The sequence below is a fragment of the Nuphar pumila genome, chromosome 11 (assembly GCF_984573655.1).
Source record: "Nuphar pumila chromosome 11, dmNupPumi1.hap1.1, whole genome shotgun sequence".
Classification (NCBI taxonomy): Eukaryota; Viridiplantae; Streptophyta; class Magnoliopsida; order Nymphaeales; family Nymphaeaceae; genus Nuphar; species Nuphar pumila.
This window is the reverse complement of record NC_143259.1, coordinates 99,315,307-99,337,611: the sequence shown is the minus strand read 5'-3', so window position 1 is coordinate 99,337,611 and position 22,305 is coordinate 99,315,307. Positions and strand designations below refer to the sequence as shown.

Sequence of the window (22,305 nt, the reverse complement as noted above, 5' to 3'; positions counted from 1 at the left end):
AGTGACCAACGCTCGACAACATGGCTGCAGCCCCCAGTCCCAGCATTTTGGGACTGGTCTAAGCCCAGCACCGCAAGAGAAAACACAGAACAAGAATAACAATAACCACAAAAAAAAAATATAAATGCTGATGTCTGGAACACGCCGCCTAGTGTTCCCGAATACAAGGGACAGCTAACCGGCCTGGGTGTGTGTTGGACGAGCCCATCTCGGCCCACCATACCAAAAAGAAAAAAAAATAGAAAATAGAAAGAAGAAGGTGGAGAAAGCCATGAACTTCAGCATAGAAGAATCACATAACAACTAAGACAGTGTTAAACTAATATGGTAAACAACAACAAGCAAGGACATGATTTCAAATATAACGGTGATTGAACGAAAACAAAAAGGGAAAAGCTTTCAAATACGTGCGGCAAGAAATCCTGCTAATCCATGGTGATTTAAGATCAGAACAATAGCTATATCACCTAATCCACCGTTTGGATTTTTGCATGCCAAGGTGCAAAGTTTCCAACGGTTTCCTCTTCATAATGAAACCATAACAAGCGAGGTGAGTCTTCACCTTAGCTAATGAGGAAGGTGTTGCAGCTCTTCACGCCAAGAGGAAGCACACGACTGGAGTGAGGGAGCTTGAGAGGAGAGAGAGAGAGAGAGAAAAAGGAAAATCGCCCCAAAATAAGAGGGACCCATTTTTTTTTGTAAAGGTTTTATAGAGGTAGGCTTAGAGGTGAACGACTGGGATTAAATCCCTCCAAGATGGAGGGTTGGGGAGCTCCACGCCCCCCAACAACCAATGCATGTCAAGCCTTCCAAAAGGCTTTGCAAAAATCTCGAAAATGCCATCATTAAATGCCCTTAAAAGTTTGAAATTTTACAAAAGGGCGCCCCTGGCTGCCACCCATCGTGCCCAATGGATTGAAAGGATTCAAATGTCTTTGAAAATAATCACGAATCTGCCATGGGGCGCCACCCCATGGCTCTCTTTTGAAAATGGCGCCCCTCATGATGGAGCCTAGGCTTCATCATGAGGGTGTTGGAAAGACACATGGCCAATGAAGGCCTATTCTTTAAAGCCATGCAAGATTATTTCAAAAATACCATCCAGCTGGTCAGCCCTTGACCAGCTGGTCGACCAAGGACATGGACGTCCACTGTAGGGTCGTCCCAGGGTTTTGGATCTCCTAGTAGCCCCGGATCCAAATCCAAAATCACATATAGTGTACTTCTTCAAAGAATGCTTATTCAACATATTAAAATGCTAATTTAATTCCAACAACTCATTCTGTTCTCTTCATAACCTTAATTAACGTAGAATGGTCAATGCCCCCTAAGGAAATCACCTCTTGTTTGCTAAAATTGAGCGTTCTAAGTTTTGGGTCTAAAATTAGGTCAAGACTCGTGATTCGCATGCACTGACGAGGTTTTTTCGTCACTCGGGTCTCATTTTCGGGGTGTCTCACCACAACCCTATTCCAAACTCACCCTAAAAGTTTCGGAGGTAGATTCATTCTAGATTCCCCGAAATCGCTCTTTGCAATAAAATTACGCGATTTACCCGATTCTCAACTAAGCAAATCATTAGAAAATTGTCAAAACGTAAAAATTCATCGATTCCATATAATTACACAATATACATCAAAATTAGAATCATAGATCTTACAATCAAAGAGAGGAAGTGCTGCCGATTTTTTTGAAAAGATGTTCATCGAGCTTAAATGAGCATAACGCTTTCTCCGTCAAAAATAGGAGGTGATGGTAAATTTTTTGAAAGATGCTCACTGAACTTAAACAGATCATATCACATCCTTCATCAAATAGAGAAGGTGCTGCCAAAATTTTGTTAAGTAACTTTCCATAAAGTAGAAAGGATCATCAAGCTTCCTCTGTCAAACAGAGAAAGTGCTGCCAAAATATTTGGCAAATTACTTTCTTGAGCAAGTTTGAATGACACAATGATGACCCTGTTGTCGAAACTCAGATTGAATGGCTCGTTCTACCTCCGCTTGTAAGGGCACCATACACATAAGTGTCGATGCACTAGAGTAGTTGTTGTGCCTTGACTAGGTCAGTACTTGTTGCATCTACATATGCCAAGCAGTCAATCAATGGTGATCGTTGTATATACATGCTCATGTGAAATACTATTATACAACAAGACTCGTAAGGGTGATGTGTCAGAGTTGGTTGTCCACCCGAAAGGAGTGAAACGCTCATGAAGGTCGTTCATGCCAAGGGCGGAGTCTTGCATGCATATGAATAAAACTTAACGATAGTCCCTTGACCACATGGGTGGCTCGTGTTTCCAAATATTGAATGGGGCTGGGGTACATATGTCCTTTAGTGCATAACACATTGATTTTCCTAAGTGGCATTCAAATGTCTTATAATTATGGTTATGTTGCCGAACCCCTTTAAGACTTATGCTCACCGTGGTAGCCAGTGATGGTATAACCACGAGTGACATGGATTTATTATCAACCAAAGAGTTCAAGGGACCTCTCGCCATTCAGAAGGTTTGGAGGTCGGCTTATCCTTAAGATCTAAGGATTGAACCCCACTAGTGCAGTAGAGGATGCATCCAAAATTACCTGGTGGGATTATCTCGGTATGATTTCTACCGCCTCACCATGGACAGGGTCATCAGGCCTCTGGGGTATCTAAAATACATAGAATAATTAACCTCTAGAACATCACGTTGATGTCGAAGTTCAAGCTTCTCCCCTGTACTAGGGGGTGAATGATTAATATCGAAACAATGCAATAGTTCTAGGTTCAACAATGAATAAATGAATGAATGAATGTGCATTGTTCTGATGACTCACGTATAACCATGTGAAAGGTATTGAAATCAATATAATACTGGACCGATAGGGCAAAGACCTGTTTTGTATCCGCATGACTAAGCTAAGCTCGATGAGCTCTCATTGGGATTCGTGGGATACAGATATACCAAGTCTTGGAGACTTGAGTTTTGATGTTTCAATTGTGGCACTAAGGAGGCTTTTGTGATATACACTAAGTCTTGGAGAATTAAGCATCGTTTCGAACTGTGGCCCTAAGTGGCTCCTTGTATTTTTATAATTTATACTTGCTTTGAGTTGAATGTTTTCCTACCATACCAACAATGGTTCTGACACCGTTTTATGGGGGATATATGTACTGAACCTCTGATGCAATATGCGGAGCAAGGCGGCATCGAGTTCCAAGGTTTCTTCAGATAATGTTGAACCCTTTCCTTTTCAAACCCAGTTTTAAAGAATAATGTTTTTTCAAGCAGTAATATTTGTAATAAATAACTCATTTTCATAAATAGAATACTTTAATGGTCAATAAGTGTTTGGCCAGATACCTGTAACTTGCCGAGCATTTTCTAAAATTGACAACTCATTATCGTCTATTGCTGCTGCTAAAAACCTTTTCTAAATTCTGCTGTAAAGAAAAAAAAATCCATGAAGTTTTGACCAAGTGTTGTTTTGAAAATCCATAGCATACAGATACTTTGCAGGCAACACATGATGTATCTAACAGAAAAAATTCATATGCAACAATTTCAGAGTCGATATTCTTTTAGAAGTAGATCAACAATGAGTGTAACTTCTTCATTTTCATTAAAATTATTAAGCAAATTTTTGCCTTTTGAATATGTCTCTCTTCCTTTCTCTCCAAGCCCCATCCGTAAAGATGTGGTTTTCTAGTTGTCTTGTAAAAATGGCCAATGCACACCTTGGGTATCAAACCTGCAATATATATATATATATATATATATATATATATATAAGTGTGTGTGTGTGTGTTTCATAAAAATCAAAACGACTATTTATTAAATATAAGGCATTCTGTGATTTCATATATATATAATTATATATATATATATTTAACCAATATGTTGTTTTTCTAATACATGAAATAGACAGACACATTCAATAAGAGCACTCCTTGTTCCTTATTGCTCCCAGTATGCATACACATATATTCAGAAGGTTGTATGTCCTCAATCAAGGGGAGGCCTTCTTCATTTTCCATGTCCTTGCTTGCATATTCTTTGCACACCCACTTAATTATTTTCCAATCAAGCAACAGTTTGACCCAAAATCTGCAATAAAATGAAATCCACCAACTTTTCCCAAGCTACAATATGAATCCATAAATTTGACATCTGATTCATCTTGAGTATTAAAGTAATATCAGGAGAAGAACAATATATCACTATCTATTCCATATGAAGTGTTGTATACTTGGCTTTATCTTACTGTTGCTTATTCCTGGCATATTAATTATGAGAATAAACTTGAGCTAACATTGTACTATATAGTAGTTTCACGACCAATATGGTTTTTCAAGGTAGGTCAAGCGACACTTCTGGCAGCTAAAGTTAGTCTGTTGGTCAGGCTGGACTACACCTTGTCTCTGTAGTAGTTTCACAACCGATGAATCATAGTTCTTTTTTTGAAACTCTCTCTTGCAGAAAGGTAGTCATGATTCCTGCCCACTTGGGAATTTTCTCTTGTTCCCATCGCTTGCTGCTAGCCTCTTTCCTGCGATACCCTTGGATCACTCCCAGTCTGTATTAATCCTTGAAGCTACTATCACGACAACTTGAAACTTATGGGGCATGCTTGTTATCATGCGAGACCGCAAACCTTCCTGTAATTTATTGATGTATTTGTTTGTCCTCTCCTGATCAGTCTCAATTAACTTGGAGTAGTGTCGCTCTGTGTTCTGAAACTTGGTAGTTTAGTAAATAAGACTCATATCATATTGTTCTAGTATCAAAGAATTGAAAAAATAGAAAGAGAGGGGTTCAACCAAGAATCCTACAACATGCAGAGTGGACAACATCAAACACCCTGCTTGGAAAAGGTAGCCTCTGGGGTGCCCATAACAACTAATAATGTTGGGATTCCCCTCCCATGATTAAACTGCACTTGAGCTTCGTGTTCATTGATCCTTGGAACCAATAATGGCTAGATCCAAGTTCAGGCGACTAAGATAGGTAGGTTATGTGAGTAAAACAAGTACAATTTTAGCTATTTAAGTAGGCAATCAATATTGATAACCAAATCAATCCAAATTGAATGGGCACTAGCTGTATGATGAAGAAGACTAAGTTGTAACCTGCTTGAGGCCTATCCAGTTGAAGTGTCAGATCACATTTTTTTTAGGTCAGACAAAGCACATATATTTGAAAGATAAATAACCTCAGCAACACTTCTACATAATCATAACAAGAAACTAAAAATTTGCACAATTACAATATATATAGTAACCCAGATCCTCAAAACACATAAATTGCCTAACATAATCGGATGATTATCTACAGCTGATCATGCATTGATCAACAACTATGCTTCTATTTTAACGTAAAAAGGACTTTTAGCAGTGGTCATGACTGCCGCTAAAAGTCAATTTTTCTCCAAGAGCATTAGCGGTGGCCGTGACCACTGCTAATGCTCATTTTTTGCAAAAAATAGATGCGCAAGGCGCATCCAATCATCATTCGATGATCTACCCAGTTGACATTACGGGTTTTTCATATATATATATATATATATATATGTTGGGAGTGACAACTCGAATGTTGTTTTGGTAATCTCGAGAATAGGTTGGCATCACTTTGGCACATGTAATTCATCAATGGTAAGGCACAACAAATGCACTCGGTTATTATATAACCATTACATGTAAATGTCTTATTAATAGAGATGAATCCTTTTTGGTGACATATGGTCCTTGTAGTTAAGTTAGTCATGTTTGTGCTTTTCTTTCTTCATCAAATCTTTGGACCCAACATATGACATGTATTAAGATGTCTTAATAAAGAATTATCTTGGATTTAGATCTTGTATGAATTATCAGTGAGAACTCTGTAGTTCTTTTGTGCATGATTTTGAACATAAATTTGGCATTCATAGAGACTCAAACTATATGCTTCCTTCAAATGCACCTCATTTAGTCTTGCTCGGATGCAAATCATAAGTGTGTTCAACTGTTGAGAGAGAGAGAGAGAGAGAGAGAGAGAGAGAGAGAGAGAGAGAGAGAGAGAGAGAGAGAGAGAGATGTTATTAAATGCCAAAAGGAAAATACTGGGATTAGTACAAATACATGTGCTTGCTTGCTGAAACTCCAATTGAATGAACAACTTCCACTCTTTATTTTTGTTTTTTAAAGAAGGATAAAATTCACTTGATCTGTAAAATCAGTACAAGAGGTCTGCAGGAATGATGATGAGGTATCGCCCTGCTACAAAACTAGCGAATAAAAATACTTCCACTCTTTCAAAAAAATAAAAGTCCCATTCATGGAGCTTCCAAGGAAACAGAAGAGGGTTATAGAAAGCGCGATTCACAATTTACCACATTCTGCAGGTGTGAAAGTGATGAGGTTGTTGCCAAGGTCGTAAAGGACGTGGAAGTTGGCCAGCATGACGCCTCCAATTATTGAAACTATGGGCACTGTTGATGGCATCAACACTGAGCAAGTCAAGCCTGTATCTGGATCGCGAACGAAATATTGGCTTCTGGAAACATCGAGATCACCACCCTCAAAATGAAAGGTAACATTAGGGATGGACGCTGATTCTGGCAATGATTGGTAGCAGAGATCAAGCCCCGCCTTTGAGGAATCAGCAACCGGTAAACCGATAGCCTTTACGAGTGCATCCCTCACTCGCCTATCACAAGTGAAACACCATATTAAGTACGCATCAGTTGCAAGTTTTGTTCAATGAACATGGGTTTAGGTACCCCATTACCCCAAATTAGAGCAAGAAATTAAAGTGAGACGGTTTCTTACATGTAAGCGGGTGGTACTATATTGGTAAGCGCTGAGCCTGAGTCGATGATGGTACCACCTACTGCTACTCCATAAGACTCGCCCCGGAAATAACCACTGGGTATTAGGAGACGCTTCCCTCCGACACTGATATCCTCCAAGTTCACTAAATAAGAATCCTTGAAGAGCGGGTTAACTACCAGCGGCGTCGTTGTTGATGCGTCTGAGCTGATCAAGGCAGCACTGTGGCCCAACACGAGTCGACTCGATTTGTAAACAGAGTCATTAAACAAAGTGAAGCAATAGGAGAATCGGTTATCGATTAACGACCCTAGTTGAGAGACGAGTGACATCGGGCTTCGATCTAGCCCAACTATGCCAGCACCCTCATCGAAACCTTGGTTGTGATTGCCGCAGCCGAACCCAATATTCTTAAACGATACGGTTCGATTCCCCGAGCCCAAGGTGAACGTCTCTAAGGCAAGGTATCCTTGGGAAGTAGCTGGAGTCTCATAATCAAGCCTGTAGTTGCATCCACCAGTAGAATTATCCAATGTAGTTACACGCGAAGTTAGGGAGGCACAGAGAGGATTGGAGTGTAGCATTCTCGAAAAGGAGGAGGAATTTGACGGGCTAAATATTGGTTCTCTATTGGAGCAATTGATGCATGGATCGCATTGTGTCCATACAAGAGGACTACCAGTATCAACCATGGCGGAGAAGGAGCGTGGGGGTGTTCCAATCGCTAGATTCATTAAGTACTCACCGACTCCGGCCTCAACCGAAACTTCGACATCATCATCACCTTGTGCCTGATGTTTACCATGCCGGATTTTCTGATGCAGCTTCCGAAGCCGATGTTTCTCTCGGCTAGCTGCTCTGTGTAATCGCTCCAAGTGGGTAAAACTGCGGTGTGCATCGACATGAATCAACTCTACATGAATGTCCAGGGCGGCCGTCGACGTTGTCATGTCAGCGGCGGCAAAGGTGGTGGTTGAGTATGATAGGAGAAGATGAGCAGTAAGCACAATGAGGAGGAAGAAGGACGATAGGTGGTGAGATGGTGGTGCAATTGCCATGTTGGTAGTATTGAGTGTATGAACCAGGTTAGTGATGCTAAATTGTGGAATATTTATAAGCAGAGAAGGTTGTTAATTAAGAGGGAAATTGTAACTGAACATCCATTAATGTTGGGCTGGCACACCGGCTATCCATCTATTCACGTAATCTAAGATGGGGTTTTCATGGTTGGAAGTAACAGCTGTTTCTTCAGTCTATTACTAGCATTGGAGCGCATGTCTTGTTAAGGGTTACATGCGGTTGGAAGTAACAGCTGTTCGGCAAATGAGCAAGACTAAGGCAAGGGTTACCATGTGGTTCAGTTCGGACCGACCCGAAAGACCCATTTTTGCATGGGTTCGCCCTGTTTTTGTGTACGTCTACAACCAGTTAATTTGGGCCAAATATATGTGAGGGCCTTTTTATTCTTTACGTGAAAATTTTGTCGACTATTTAAATGAATTGGGTTTGGGCAATCACCAAATAATCAAGCATGTATCCATTATAATTTCTTTTATTGACAGTTATTTGTATCTAAAATATCAAGACCCGAGCTGAAACCTGAACTTTTTAATACCCAAACCGATCATACCTGAACCTGTGAAGACACAAACCGATGATAACCGAAGCCGTTAACACATATGGGTCTATTTTTATTTTCAGCCATACCAAGACCTGAACCTGACCCAAATCAAAATGGGTGAATTAAAGAGCCGACCAAATTATAACGGACCCACTAGATACCTGAACCCATTTAACCCATACTTGTCCACAATTTTTTAGTCATACCCAAACCCGAATTAGATTTGGGTCCTACTTTTAGACCCGATTCAGAATTGAGTCCGATAAGACCTTAATCTAAACTATCCAGTTACCCCCCTAGTCAGCTTAGCGTATTTACACATATTTTCTAATTTAAAGAAGTGATTACTAAGAGTGGTTGTTGAACAAAGTAATAACGGAAGTTCAATGTTAATGGAGACAGAATCTAGAAATAACAAGCTTAAAATATATATATATATCAACAAGCATGTTATGATTCAAAACAGTGTAATTGAGATCGTGTCCATGTGATTAATTTGGGCCGTTTAGCTAGCAATGCAAATGCATAACATCTCCATTTCTAATTGTCACACCAATGCCATATCCATACTTGTATACCCAAATAAGCGACGACTTTTTTTTTACCCAAATAAGATCGCGATTTCTCACCATTCAATGAAAATATGTTTATGTTTTCCCAGAAAATGTAAGAAAATCATGAAAGAATCGACTGAAATTGCTTCTCAAGGTTTTCTTCATGAACCACTGATTGAGCATGAAATCAATCATTATTTCCTAAATAATTCGATTTTGGTTTGTGTTCTTTGAAAAAAAATCTTCCCTACGAATCAGCATTCAGATTCTTTTAATTTCTCTATATGGTTTAATTCGTTTCTTTGTTTATCTTGTTGTGTTCTTTTGGCAAGTGATTAGTGGGGTGAGCTCTCTCCTTCACTCGATTTCTCAAAGAGGGTTTCAAGATTTCAAAAAACCACTCCCTATGTTTTTGGGCGGGTTTTGGATTTCGAATCCAGCAGGGTGGATCCACAATAGCCAAACTAACAAAAATAAATAAAAAAGTACTACCCTAATCCCGCATACACCCTCCGATGGCCCAAATGGATCCTAACGGGCCATCGAAACCTAAACAAGAAAAAATACAAGGATTTAAAAAATCTCACTATGTTAAAAATTCCATCTCAAGCAAAATGTGTTTGAAGACACGCTAAAAATAAAACTCCGGACTTCTCAATCTTGGTGGGAGCTTGGCCTTAGCATTCGGGTTCGATGGTTCATGTTTTTTATTCAAGCTCACTCAGACGCGCTGCATCAGTTCCCCCAAAAGGCTTCACCCTCATAGCCTGCACCCTGCCAAGTGGATTACTATAGTGCCGACAAAAACATTCATCAATAAATATTTTGTATTTAACTAATTTCATAAACTTAAAGGGAACAAAATAATATATATCCTTGGATGACAAAATGAATTCATCATGTCCGAAATTTACCTGATCACTCCACCTTGTGAAACCTTCTCGAAAATTGAAACTTACATGTTCTCATATTTCTAAAATAGGAAAGCTAAGATCTTATTCAGTACGAAATCAGGAAATAAAAGCATTATAGTTTAGATGAAATGTATACTAAAACAGGAAATCCGAAAATGATTAAATTGGAAATAGCCTATCTGTAGAGATTTGAATACATACCTTTCAGGTTGTTGCGGAAGAAAAAAAAAACAGATCGATGATGCTTGCTTTGCTCAACGAGTTCGTGCTCTCACTTGGAGAGAACGATTATCCACAGACCAAATGCCCACTGATTCACTATCACCGTTTTCTTCTTCTTTTTTCTATTGTGCACATTTAATCACTGTTTACATACACAGCAAATGTGCACAGCCGTTTCCTTCTTTTCCACAGCAAATGTGCACAACCGTTTCCCTCTTTTACACAGCAAATGTGCACAGCCGTTTCCCTCTTTTACACAGCAAATGTGCACAGCCGTTTCCCTCTTTTCCACTTTTGTTTTCAAAATGAGAGAGACACCAGAAAAGAAAGGGGGGGGGTCGGTTTCCAAAACCGTCCCCTCCTAAAATGGTGGGCCGGGTTTGGATCTCGCCCATCATGGGCGGACCCGGTACCCAACCCAACATTCTCCCACTCGTACATGATGGGAAGAGATATAAGAAGAAAGAACACCAAAAGTGTTCATATGGTGAATAATATCAGGTATTCATACTGGCAAATGGACCGTGCGACCCGTGAGCTTAGGGAGTGGAGACATATTATGTACCGGTTAGTGTAACATAATAGTCTAAACCTGCAAACAATAAGATAACACAAGGTATACCTGCACAAGCCAAGTAAGAAGCTCACTGTGTCCTAGATCAAATACATTTTTCATATTCTAGCATACTGAATCCCTCTGCACATATAATAGTGCTAAGCTATGCTAGACAAGGCCTTTCATTTATGCCACATGTTTCATCATAAACCCAAAACATCCCCAGGATGCGGAAAAATAAGCTAGCTTTTAACATGTGCATAATCTGAAAATGTCAAATGATCTTCCTTTCCAACTCTTATTCTTTGAATCAAGATAAGTTGCTTTCCCAGACATGTTCTTTTAGACCGAATCATACATGGCCTTAAGCAACATGCTAAAGTAGCAACACTCATCTTTCTCCTTAAAATAATGTTAAAAGTCAATAAGGACATCAAAATATATATATCTATATCTCTATATATATATATATATATATATATATTAAGGACTCACACAATGAAGAAGCAGGGACCATTCTTCATTTCCTTTTGTGGTCGACTTATAGTCATGGTGTGACATACGTGGTATGACTCACGTATTACGACAAGACTTTCTCACTCTAGTGAGTGTATGCATACACCATAAATTCTTTGTCGTACAGATTTTTTATTAGTTCAGTTCCTCCCCGAGAAACTAACTTGAGTCCTTCAGGATGCACATTCCCATGCAATGTCTATCCAAGTCCTCAGATCTGGTCAACCAGGTTACCCTTGATATTTAGATATCAAGGTCGGTCTCTCCATATAGTTAAATATACACAAGACCTCATCTTAACCCGGTTAGGGCGATGCATCCCATATACGTATATATGGCGGATATCATAACTCATTGTACTCCCACTCTTTTGAGTTATAATCACATAATATCCCCAAAATCCGACATGCTTCTTAATTCAGCAATCCTGGATTTTGTTACATCTCATCTCAGCCCGCCCACAAGCAGCGTCTGGGGCGATAAATCCGTGTGAGAAGATTTATCTCAAACCTGGTAGCATACTCATATAGATGTGCAACATGCTATACAATGATCATAGAAACAAAATATGAATAATATTAACATATCAAATCTTACAAATACCCATAGATTTTACATGTTTAACATAAGAATCCCTATAGATAGGCTTAGTAAAGGGATCTGCCACCATATCTTGGGTATTAACATATGCCAAGGCAACCTTGCCTTTAGATACAATATCGCGCATATACTTGCATCTCGTATCAATATGTTTGGTTCTATTGTGAAACTTGGGATCCTTAGCAAACGCAATTGCCGCTTGATTATCACAAAATAAAGTCACTGGCAGTTTTGCTTCAGAAGAGAGTCCCAAATGTTTGATGAATCTCCTTAACCAAACACATTCCTGCACTGCGAACGATCCTGCAACAAATTCAGCTTCCATTGTGGACAAGGCTACACACGTCTGCTTCTTGCTACACCAAGATATATCTCCATTGTTCATCAAGAACACATAGCCAGACGTAGACTTACGCTCATCAGGGTCCCCACCCCAATCTGCGTCAGTATAGCCTACCACACGCATGTTACCACCATGGTAACAAAGAACTGAATCTGATGTGCCTTTAAGATATCTCATAATCCTTTTGACAACCTTTCAATGGTCTTGTCCTGGATTAACTTGATATCTACTCACCAACCCTACTGCATAACATATGTCAGGTCGGGTGCACATCATAAGGTACATAAGGCTGCCTACTGCACTGGAGTAAGGGACTTTGGACATAGCTTCTATTTCTTTAGATTCCTTTGGACACATCTTAAGACTTAAATCATTCCCTTTTGCAACAGGAGTATCTATGGGTTTACAATCTTGCATATGAAATCGTTCTAAGACCTTCTTTATATATGATTCTTGTGAAAGAGAAAGAAGTCTTTTTGAACGATCTCTTTTTATCTCTATGCCCAGCATAAAGCATGCTTCACCCATGTCTTTCATTTCAAAATGAATAGATAACCATTTTTTAATGGTTTTTAGAAACTCCAAATGATTACTAGCCAATAAAATATCATCCACATATAGAGTTAGAATCACAAATTTTGGATCTTGACGCTTTAGATAAACACAGTGGTCTTCATCAATCATAGCAAAGTCATTGCTCATGATGGTCTCATGAAACCTTAAATACCACTGTCTGGATGACTGCTTTAATCCATAAATGGATCGTTTGAGCTTGCACACTTTGCGCTCAAAACCAGCAGTAACAAACCCCTCGGGTTGTTCCATATATATTTCTTCATCCAGTTTTCCATTAAGGAATGCGGTTTTAACGTCCATCTGATGTAATTCTAAATCCATATGTGACACTATGGCTAACAAAAGGCGAATAGAGGTCAATTTGACCACAGGTGAGAATGTTTCATCATAGTCTATCCCTGCCATCTGTGTGTATCCTTTAGCAACCAAACGAGCTTTATATCGCTCGATAGATCCATCAGCATTTCTTTTAATATTGAGAACCCATTTGCTCCCAATAGGTTTTCTTCCTTTTGGAAGATTAACAAGATCCCAGACCTCGTTAGATGCCATGGATTTCATTTTCTCTTCCATTGCCTTGTGCCATTCATTCCTTTTAGGACAAGATAGAGTATCTCTAACACTCTTAGGTATATTATCATCTTGAGGCAAAACCACAAAGGCTTCCCCTTCGATTTGGAATCTCCGACGAGGAATTCTCTTTCTTAGACTCTTTCGAGTTGTCAGATCTTCATCAAAATCAATATCCACTTGAGTGTTACTCCCACTATCCAATAGTGGTATAGACACATCCTCTTGTGTCTCTAAAACATGATGATCAATCTCTTTAGATTGATCTTCATCATCCAATTCATAGAACTGGAAGTGACGCTCTATCTCTCCCCTTTTAGGAAATTCACTTTCAATAAATGTGGCATCTCTAGAATCTATTTCAGAAATACTCCCATCAACATTCTCTCCTAAGAATACATATCCTTTTGAATGTTCACAGTATCTTATAAAGATACACTTCTTTCCCCTAGGACCCAATTTTCCATATTGATGGGAAAGATTATGGACATATGCAGCAGACCCCTAGGGTCTGAGATAAGCCAATTCTGGCTTTCTGCCTTTCCACAATTCATAGGGAGTTGAAGAAATAGATTTAGATGGTACACGATTTAATACATGAGCGGCGGTTAATAAGCAATCACCCCAAAAGGAAATAGGTAAATTTGCCTGCGCCATCATGGACCTGACCATCTCTAAGAGGGTCCTATTCCTCCTTTTTGCAACACCATTTTGTTGCGGAGTTCGAGGAGTAGTTAATTGTCTATCTATCCCTTTATCATCACATAATCCCTTGAATTGTTCGGATAGATATTCACGTCCATGATCTGTTCTGAAAGCCTTGATCCTACAATCAAGTTGATTCTCTACCATGTTCATAAAAGATCTAAAGCAATCCAATGCTTCAGATTTATGCGTAATTAAATACACATGGCTGAATCGTGTATAATCATCAATAAAAGTGATGAAATATGAAGCTCCATGCCTCGTTGCCACATTCATTGGCCCACATATATCTGAATGAATTAATTGAAGAGGATAGGTTGCTCTAATTGCCTTTCCAAAAGGTAATCGAGTTGCTTTTCCAGCAAGACAATACTCACATATAGGCATTTCAATCTTCGCATGGGATCCCAAAAGACCGTCTCGTGCGAGCCTATCCATTCTCTTTTGCCCTATATGTCCAAGTCGAGCATGCCATACAGATACATCCATATCCATATTATTAGCAGTTGAAACAAGTGAAAAACATTCATCATTAACATTCAAATTAATAAGTTTTGTGTCCAACACATAGAAACCATTCATCAAAAGAAACCAGAAGCAACTAAAGTTTGTCCACAAATGATGTCAACATTGACATCCCCAAACACAAGTTTATAGTTTAACATAGACAAAGCAGAAACTGAAATTAAATTTCGTCGAATCTCTGGAACATGCAGAACATCATATAATAATAGAGATCGTCTTCCTCGCAAATCCAATTTGCAAGTCCCGATTCCTTTGACTTCTGCTCTAGTGTTATTCCCCAGGAACAACCACTTCGAACCAGATGGCATCTTCCTATATTCGATGAAGTTTGTGCGGTCTTTGATCACATGGTCAGTGGCTCCTGAGTCTACAATCCACATAGGATTAGATTCAATAATTAGTGCACAACTACAAACATTTGTATAAAAAACAAGAGTCATAAGAGAATGTACCTTCTCCTGCTCATGACATTCACGAGCATAGTGACCCAAATTGCCACACTTAAAGCATTTTGCATTTGCCTTATTTTTCTTACTTCCACGCTTCCCAGAGCGCTGATAAGGCTTCTTTTCTTGCTCTTTGTCTTGTCCCTTCTTATTACGCTTCTTGAACCTTCTTGGTCCATAGAATTTCTTCTTAAAAGATTTTTTGCTTTTTCGAACTTTCTGCCACATATGCCCTCATGCCAGATTGTTGAGTCGCTTCAAGACGATCATTTTCCAGTTCTACATGACGGGCGATATCATCGAAAGTCTTAATACTTTCGTTATGAGTCATTAATTTTCATATGTTCCCAACTGTGTGGCAGAGAACGAATCACAACCTGGACCTGTTGTTCATCTGTAAGGGTATGCCCTGCACTATTGAGCTCTCTAATCATGTTTTCCATCTCCCTGAGATGCTGGCTCATGGTGTGCTGAGGGGACTTTCTGTATGAATCGAACCTGATGGTTAGCCTCCTTAGTTTTGTGGCTGATGTTCCGCCAAACTTATCTTTAAGGGCCATCCACATCTGTTGAGCAGTCTTATAATGCTCAAATTGGCACATGATGTCATCCTGCATAGAACATAGCATGGTGACACGCGCAACAGTATTCATGCGCTTCCATTTCTCATAGGTTTCCATATCCTTACGAGATTGTGCCCCAGTACCAATTTCAGGTCGTTCCACAGTATGGTTGAGAGCCTCCAAGGCCTCAGCCTCCTCCAGTGTAAACTGAATCTTTCTATGCCATATATCATAATTATCACCATTCAGTTTTTCAATACGTGCCAAGTCCATTATTGAATTACTTGGTGCAGCCATGTCCTTTTAGATAAGAATAAAACAATGCGCAAAAAAAATGTTATTCAAGCATGTTATGATCTAATCATTAGCACATCTATATGCAGTTATAATCACACGATTAGATAACATATAATTTTTCATAGGGTGTGGAATCGAAAGATCACTACGTTCACAATCATCTCCCACTTTCCCTAAGATAATTATATTCATCTAAACTGTATTATGACTGTTTTAATAAGATATTAATTCATAGAATAAGTACTTCCAAAGTACTTAAAAATTCATCGTATAATCAATATGATTATATCATATTCATTCATATACATGAATAAAATAAATAATAAATAATAAAAATGGATTCATGAATGCCCGACTCATTCGTGGCTCCAACCATTAGCTAAAATGCCTCGACCCACAAGGACCCTGGCCCTACTAGGGTACAGCCAAAAAATTTCTCAGCCTTTGCCGCAGTTCTATGAATTCGGCCCACGGCCTGTGCTGCAGGGCCAAGAGCTAAGCCTGCAGCCTATGCCGCAGGGCTGGGTCAGGCTGAGCTAAGCCTGCAGCCTATGCTGCAGGAACGGGTTCTGGCCGGGCTTTGCCCGCGGCCTATGCCGTAGGGCTGGGTCTCGGCCTGCGGCCTGTACCGCAGGACCGGTCACGCCGGGCTAAGCCGGCGGCCTATGCCGCAGGGCCAGGAGCAAACAATCCTGTGGCGACCTGTGCCACAGGGCCGGGTCCAGCCGGACTGAGCCTGCGGCATATGCCGCAGGCTGGGAGCAAAAAAATTCCGGCCATTGCTGCCACAGGTCTTGAGCAGGTCTGTGGCTTGTGCTTCAGGGCCAAGGCATGAGTTTTAGCAGCCCTTCTGGCTGCAGGTCAGACCCATCATGTTGGGCTGGCTCATGCCCAGCCCATGCCATCCCTAACCTATCCCATGGCAAGCCGAGTAGGCTTGGCCCATCGGGTTGCCCTCGGCACTAGGGATATTAACAAGCCCCCATAGCATGCGTCCAGCATGAACCTCTTCTTATTCCGGCCATGAATCAACAAAAAAAATAAATTTGCAAGCAAAAACGAGCATCTAAAACCCGTAGCTCTGATACCAATGTAGAGATTTGAATACATACCTTTCAGGTTGTTGCGGAAGCAAAAAAAACGGATCGATGATGCTTGCTTTGCTCAACGAGTTCGTGCTCTCACTTGGAGAGAACGATTATCCACAGACCAAATGCCCACTAATTCACTATCACCGTTTTCTTCTTCTTTTTTCTATTGTGCACATTTAATCACTGTTTACATACACAGCAAATGTGCACAGCCGTTTCCTTCTTTTCCACAGCAAATGTGCACAGCCGTTTCCCTCTTTTACACAGCAAATGTGCACAGCCGTTTCCCTCTTTTACACTTCTGTTTTCAAAATGAGAGAGACACCAGAAAAGAAAGGGGGGGGTCGGTTTCCAAAACCGCCCCCTCCTAAAATGGTGGGCCGGGTTCGGATCTCGCCCATCATGGGCGGACCCGGTACCCAACCCAACACTATCAGAAAACAACAGGAAATCGGCTAAAATACTGAATGAAGAAATAAAAATAAAAAAACAGTAAAACAAACACAGAAAATTAATGAACAAAAGGGAAAATTCCTTACAGAAATTTTAACAGACTAAAATATGCAAAAAAATGAGAAATGCAACAATTACAAATGCAGTTAGCAGATTATAGAACAATTCAATCATTCGCAAGTATTCATTTAATGATGAATTCACTTGTATAATTGCGCTCCACGAGACAATGTCTCTCTCAGTCATTAAAAAAAAAAACACCCTTTCAGCGCTTTAAATATCAAAATAGCAACTATAGGCATAAACAAGTGAATTGGCAACAGATAAGGAGGACCCCAAGTCATGTTTTGCCACAATAGCACGAATCTGCATCACTAGTCGAAGAGATCTCAAAGAACCACAAGCTTTCAACATTACAGAAAAGACAAAACCATCTAATTGCAAGCCGGACGAATGCATAGGAAAGAAAAGGAGTATTTCATCAAAAAGATAATATCTAGCAATTTTACCTTGTGCTAATGCAATCAAATCCCTAGAAAAAAATGAATCATCAACGGGTTATTATCAATGATTCATCCATAATTTTTCTAGGATTGCTTTACTGATGACAAAACTCTTATATAAGAAAATCAAGTTTGAGCGGACACTACAAGAAAATAGGGGAAAAATTCCATCGCTAATTTGCGAGAGATTAACAAGAGAAACAAATCCGTCGCTAAGAACCGTAATATTTACAAAAATATCAACGGAATCGCTTCCATCGCAAATTAGTGACAACTTAGCGATGAAATGTTTGGTCGTAATAACCGCGTATTTTAGCGGTGGATTTGGCGAGGAAAAGTGTGTCGTCGCTATCTCGCGATGGATTTAGCGACATAATAGTTTTGTCGCTACGTAGTTATATTAATTTACGAGGGCTTTACGACAGATTTAGGCAGTCGTGAAATCCGTCGCTAAATGTCGCGTAAATCCCTAATCAGAGCCCTCTTTCTCTTTTTTGTTTCGTTGTTCCCGCCGGCCACCCTCTCCCTCCTGCCGCCCCATATCTCGCTCGTCAACGTCTCCCCGACCCCCACCGCCGTACCCGTTGCCCCCGGTTCGCCGCCCCCCGACCGACGTCTCCCAGATTTTTCTGATAAAAGACACATTTTTTTCTGATAAAAGGCGCAGATGCCACTTTTAGTTTTTCCGGCAGGGGGTCGCCCCCCCGGCCTCGTTAGTATTTTTCGGCAGGGGGGCAAACCCGCTGCCGCGTGTTGTGTTTTCCAACAGAGGGCCTGAACCCCTGCCGCGTGTTGTGTTTTCCGACAGAGGGGCGACCCCCCTGTGGCGTTTTCTGTTTCCCGGCAGGGGGTCTCCCTCTTTGTCTCGTTAGTATTTTCCGGCAGGGGGGCCGACCCCCTCCCGCGTGTTGTGTTTTTCGGCAGGGGGCGACCCCTTGCCGCATTTTTTGTTTTCCGGCAGGGGGGTGCCCCTCTACCGCTTTTTTTGTTTTTCGGCAGAGGGCGCCACCCTGCCAAAAAAAATAACTGAGGCAGGGGGCAACCCCCTGCTGCGTTTTCTGGCAGAGGGGGCGACCCCCATGCCTCATTGTTTTATTTTGGCAAAGGGTCGCCCCCTGCCCCCTTTTTTTGTCGTTTATTTTTTTTTTGGCAGGGGGTCGCCCCGTGCCCCTTTTTTTCCGGCATGTGAGGCGACCCCCTGCCTGTATTTTTTTTCCGGCAGAGGCTCGCCCCCTTATTTTTTCGGCTGGGGGGCGCCCCCTGCCTCTTTTTTTTTCGAGCAGGGGGTCGCCCCTTGCCTCATTTTTTTATTCGTGCAGAGGGTCGCCCCCGTGCCTCTTTTTTTTCGGTAGTGGGGTGTCCTCTGCCTCGTTTGTTTTCTCCGCCAGGAGGTCGACCTCTGCCTCATTTTTTTATTCGGGCAGGGGGTCGCCCCTGTGATCCTCTGGTAGGGGGGAGGGGTGTGACCCTGCCTCTTTTTTTTTTGCGGCAGGTGGTCGCCCCTTCGACCTCTGTTTTTTTTTCGGCAGGGGGCGACGGGTCGAGGTTCAGGAACCTGGCGCTCGTCGGGCGCCTAAACCATGTCATCACCCTATGCTTGTCGCTTCGAGAGACGATCACTGCCTCTGGAGTGTCTTCATTTTAACACTGTATGATTTCATTTTAACACAGTATCTCTTGCAGATTTCTCAACGTATCCAGCTTGTGCTCTTCCACCCGTGGTAAGTAATTGACAAAAACAATGCAAATCGGGTAAATACCCGTGGTGAGTAAGTGATGCAAGCGCTTCACATGTTATTTAATTTATTAAATGCAACACTTTACTGTTCACACACTCACTTAGTTGTTGATATCTAGGACTGCTTTGTTGGAGTTTGGACATCATGGTGAGCATGATTTTAATGTACGAGAATAGAAGTGTTCTTATTTTTGGAGTACGGATTGCATGCTAGGCATGACAGTAGTTAGCGAGATATTAAAGTATGTTTGTTGGAGGTACATGTTTGACATTTTTTTATATGAATGATTTTCATGTATTGCAATATTTGATGTGATTATATACATGCTTGCATGTAGTTAATTTCAACTTAATTATGACTTCCATGTGAAATTGTATAATGATAGTATGTTTCAAATTAATGCATCATGTTATGAATAGTTTTGCATACAAAAATATTAAGTTATCAATGCATGCATCATAATTCTTGTGATTGTATGACATCATATATTGCATGATAAATTTGAAGTTTTCTTCATCATAGCATTTTGATGGTTTTCTTTTAACTGGTTTGGATACATTTTGTAACATCATTCGACAAAATGACTACAAACCGTTTATGGATGTACCGTAGGGTAGTTGACAATGGGTTATCGCATGAATATATGGATGGTGTTGAAAGTTTTATTGAATTTGCAACTACAAGTGTCAGTACAGTGGATCCAACAAGCCGGATTAGGTGTCCCTACAAGATTTGTAAGAATAATCGATTTGTAGAACCCCATGGCGTTAGACGTCACCTATACAGGAAGGGTTTTGTGAGTGATTATCATAATTGGGCGTTTCATGGAAAAGAATTTAGAAACAATTTTGATGCACGGGTGAATGTGCGTAAACACCCCAAATTTTCACTCACCTCCCTGATATTTTCATCAAACATCATCATCCAGCCTTTGAAATCGCCGGAGGGCAAAATGGTCATTTTCTGAGCCCAGACCTGACAAAAGTCCAAATTTCATCTAGAGCTCTCAAAATTTCTCTATTTTTAGCTCAGATGTTCAAAATTTTATTCCTGACAATTGACAGGCATCTCCAAGTCTTGGTTCGGGATTACATTTCATAAGACATGGCATTGCATATCATTGCATGAGCATTTCATATCACTGCACTGCACAACATGTCATTTCGAGGTCCAGAACTCTTGATTTCAAAATTTTCAATCCAGATTCAAGTTTCAACTCTTTTCAAAATTGATTTCAAAACCCTGGGTCTTAAAAATTATCAATTCTTCCCATTTTACCCCCAGGGCTCTGAATTTCAAAATATTTCCTCAGAAAAATAATCTGGATAGTTTTCAATATGGATTTCAGCCACTTCAACTCAGATTTTGCCCTTTTGTTAGCTATTTCAAATATCTTCCTTTTACAAAATCGCCCTACAGGGGCCAACTCTTTCCAAAAATTCCTGTTTTACCAATTAGTCCAGATTTTATGAAAATTCCAAAAAGAAGTTATTTTATCCTTATTTCAATAAAGAAACAATGTGGGACCCACACTGAGGTGGTGTCACACAGGCTTTTCTTTTGAAAATTTGAATTTTGAAAAACCCAAAAATATGGGAGCCTTGTCCCCTGGATTGGTGCCACTTGTCCTTTCTCTCTCCTCCCATTTACCTGCCATGTGTCAGCATAGGGTTCACCTAGAGTTGGCGCCACATGTCACCTTCTCTCTTCTGCCATCCTTTGACACGTGTCAGTGTGGGGCCACCTTAAGATGCCGCCACATGTCATTAGTCATCCTCTTCATTTTATGCCACGTGTCAATGTCTACCATCTTCACCCTGTGCCAAGTGTCATTCCAAGGTCACCATGAGATCCCATGTGTCATGTGTTGTCCTGTTCAGAAAAAGTAGAACTTGTCTCCCCTGAGGTGGCACCATTTGAAATATGTCTCCTGCAAGTGACACATGTCACTCTCTCTCCTTTCCTCAGGAAAAGCAAGCGACACGTGTCAATCTCTGCTCCTTTCAGAAAAAGCAGAGGACACATGTCTCCCTCCTATTTTTCTCAGAAAAGTAGATGACACATGTCATCTCTAGCTTCCTTTAGAAAAAGTAGAAGACACATGTCACCCTCTGCTCTTCTCAGAAAAAGCAAGGGACACATGTCTCTCTCTGCTTTCTTCAGAAAAAGCAAGTGACACATGTCACTTTCTGCCTCCTTCAGAGAAAGCTAGAATTCAAATATTCAAACTCCAGGCTGAGGTGGCGCAAATCCTGAACTTCATCTTTTCTATTTTGTGTGAGATGATGCCACGTGTCCCTTTCCCTCCTTTTCCTCCCTCTTGCCACATGGTATTGTAGGAGCCACCCTGAGGTGGCGCCACATGTCCATCCTTCATTCCTCCATTGCCAACCTCCATTTGAAATTCAAATCCCCCTCTGAGGTGGCGCCATCTGAAGAACCTCCTCCAGCAGGCTGACACTTGTCAGGTATGGAACCATCCTGGACTGCCACATGTCCAGATCTCCTTTCATCAGAAAAGTAGAATTCAAACTCCTCTGAGGTGGCACCTTCTGAGCCCACTGCTCTGTTCTTCTGACATGTGTCAAACACCTTTTGATGTGGCGCCATTCCAAAGCTCCCACTTGGCTTCATTTTTATTTTATTTTTAGTAAAAGCAGCACACCATGAGGTGGCGCCACCTGAGGGCTCCCTGCAAAAGCCAAATTCGAATTTCAAA

At 40.7% G+C, this 22,305-nt stretch overlaps 1 protein-coding gene across 1 annotated transcript; it reads right to left on the bottom strand.

Annotated features, from left to right (window-relative positions):
- Nucleotides 1-6,342: 6,342 nt before the first annotated feature.
- On the bottom strand, nt 6,343-7,850 carry LOC149822588 (aspartic proteinase nepenthesin-1-like). Its single transcript, XM_089980314.1, has 2 exons — nt 6,793-7,850; nt 6,343-6,670 (listed from the first exon to the last, which is right to left on the bottom strand). Exons 1-2 carry the CDS (start codon nt 7,848-7,850, stop codon nt 6,343-6,345), a joined length of 1,386 nt encoding a protein of 461 aa, XP_089836440.1.
- Between the last annotated feature and the right edge of the window lie 14,455 nt (nt 7,851-22,305).

Bases quoted from the DNA above. Each gene is read 5' to 3' on its own strand.
- LOC149822588 (XM_089980314.1), bottom strand. From the start codon at position 7,850: ATGGCAATTGCACCACCATCTCACCACCTATCGTCCTTCTTCCTCCTC. The intron at 6,671-6,792 runs GTAAGAAACCGT...CACTTGTGATAG, and splicing joins ATAGTACCACCCGCTTACAT to GCGAGTGAGGGATGCACTCG.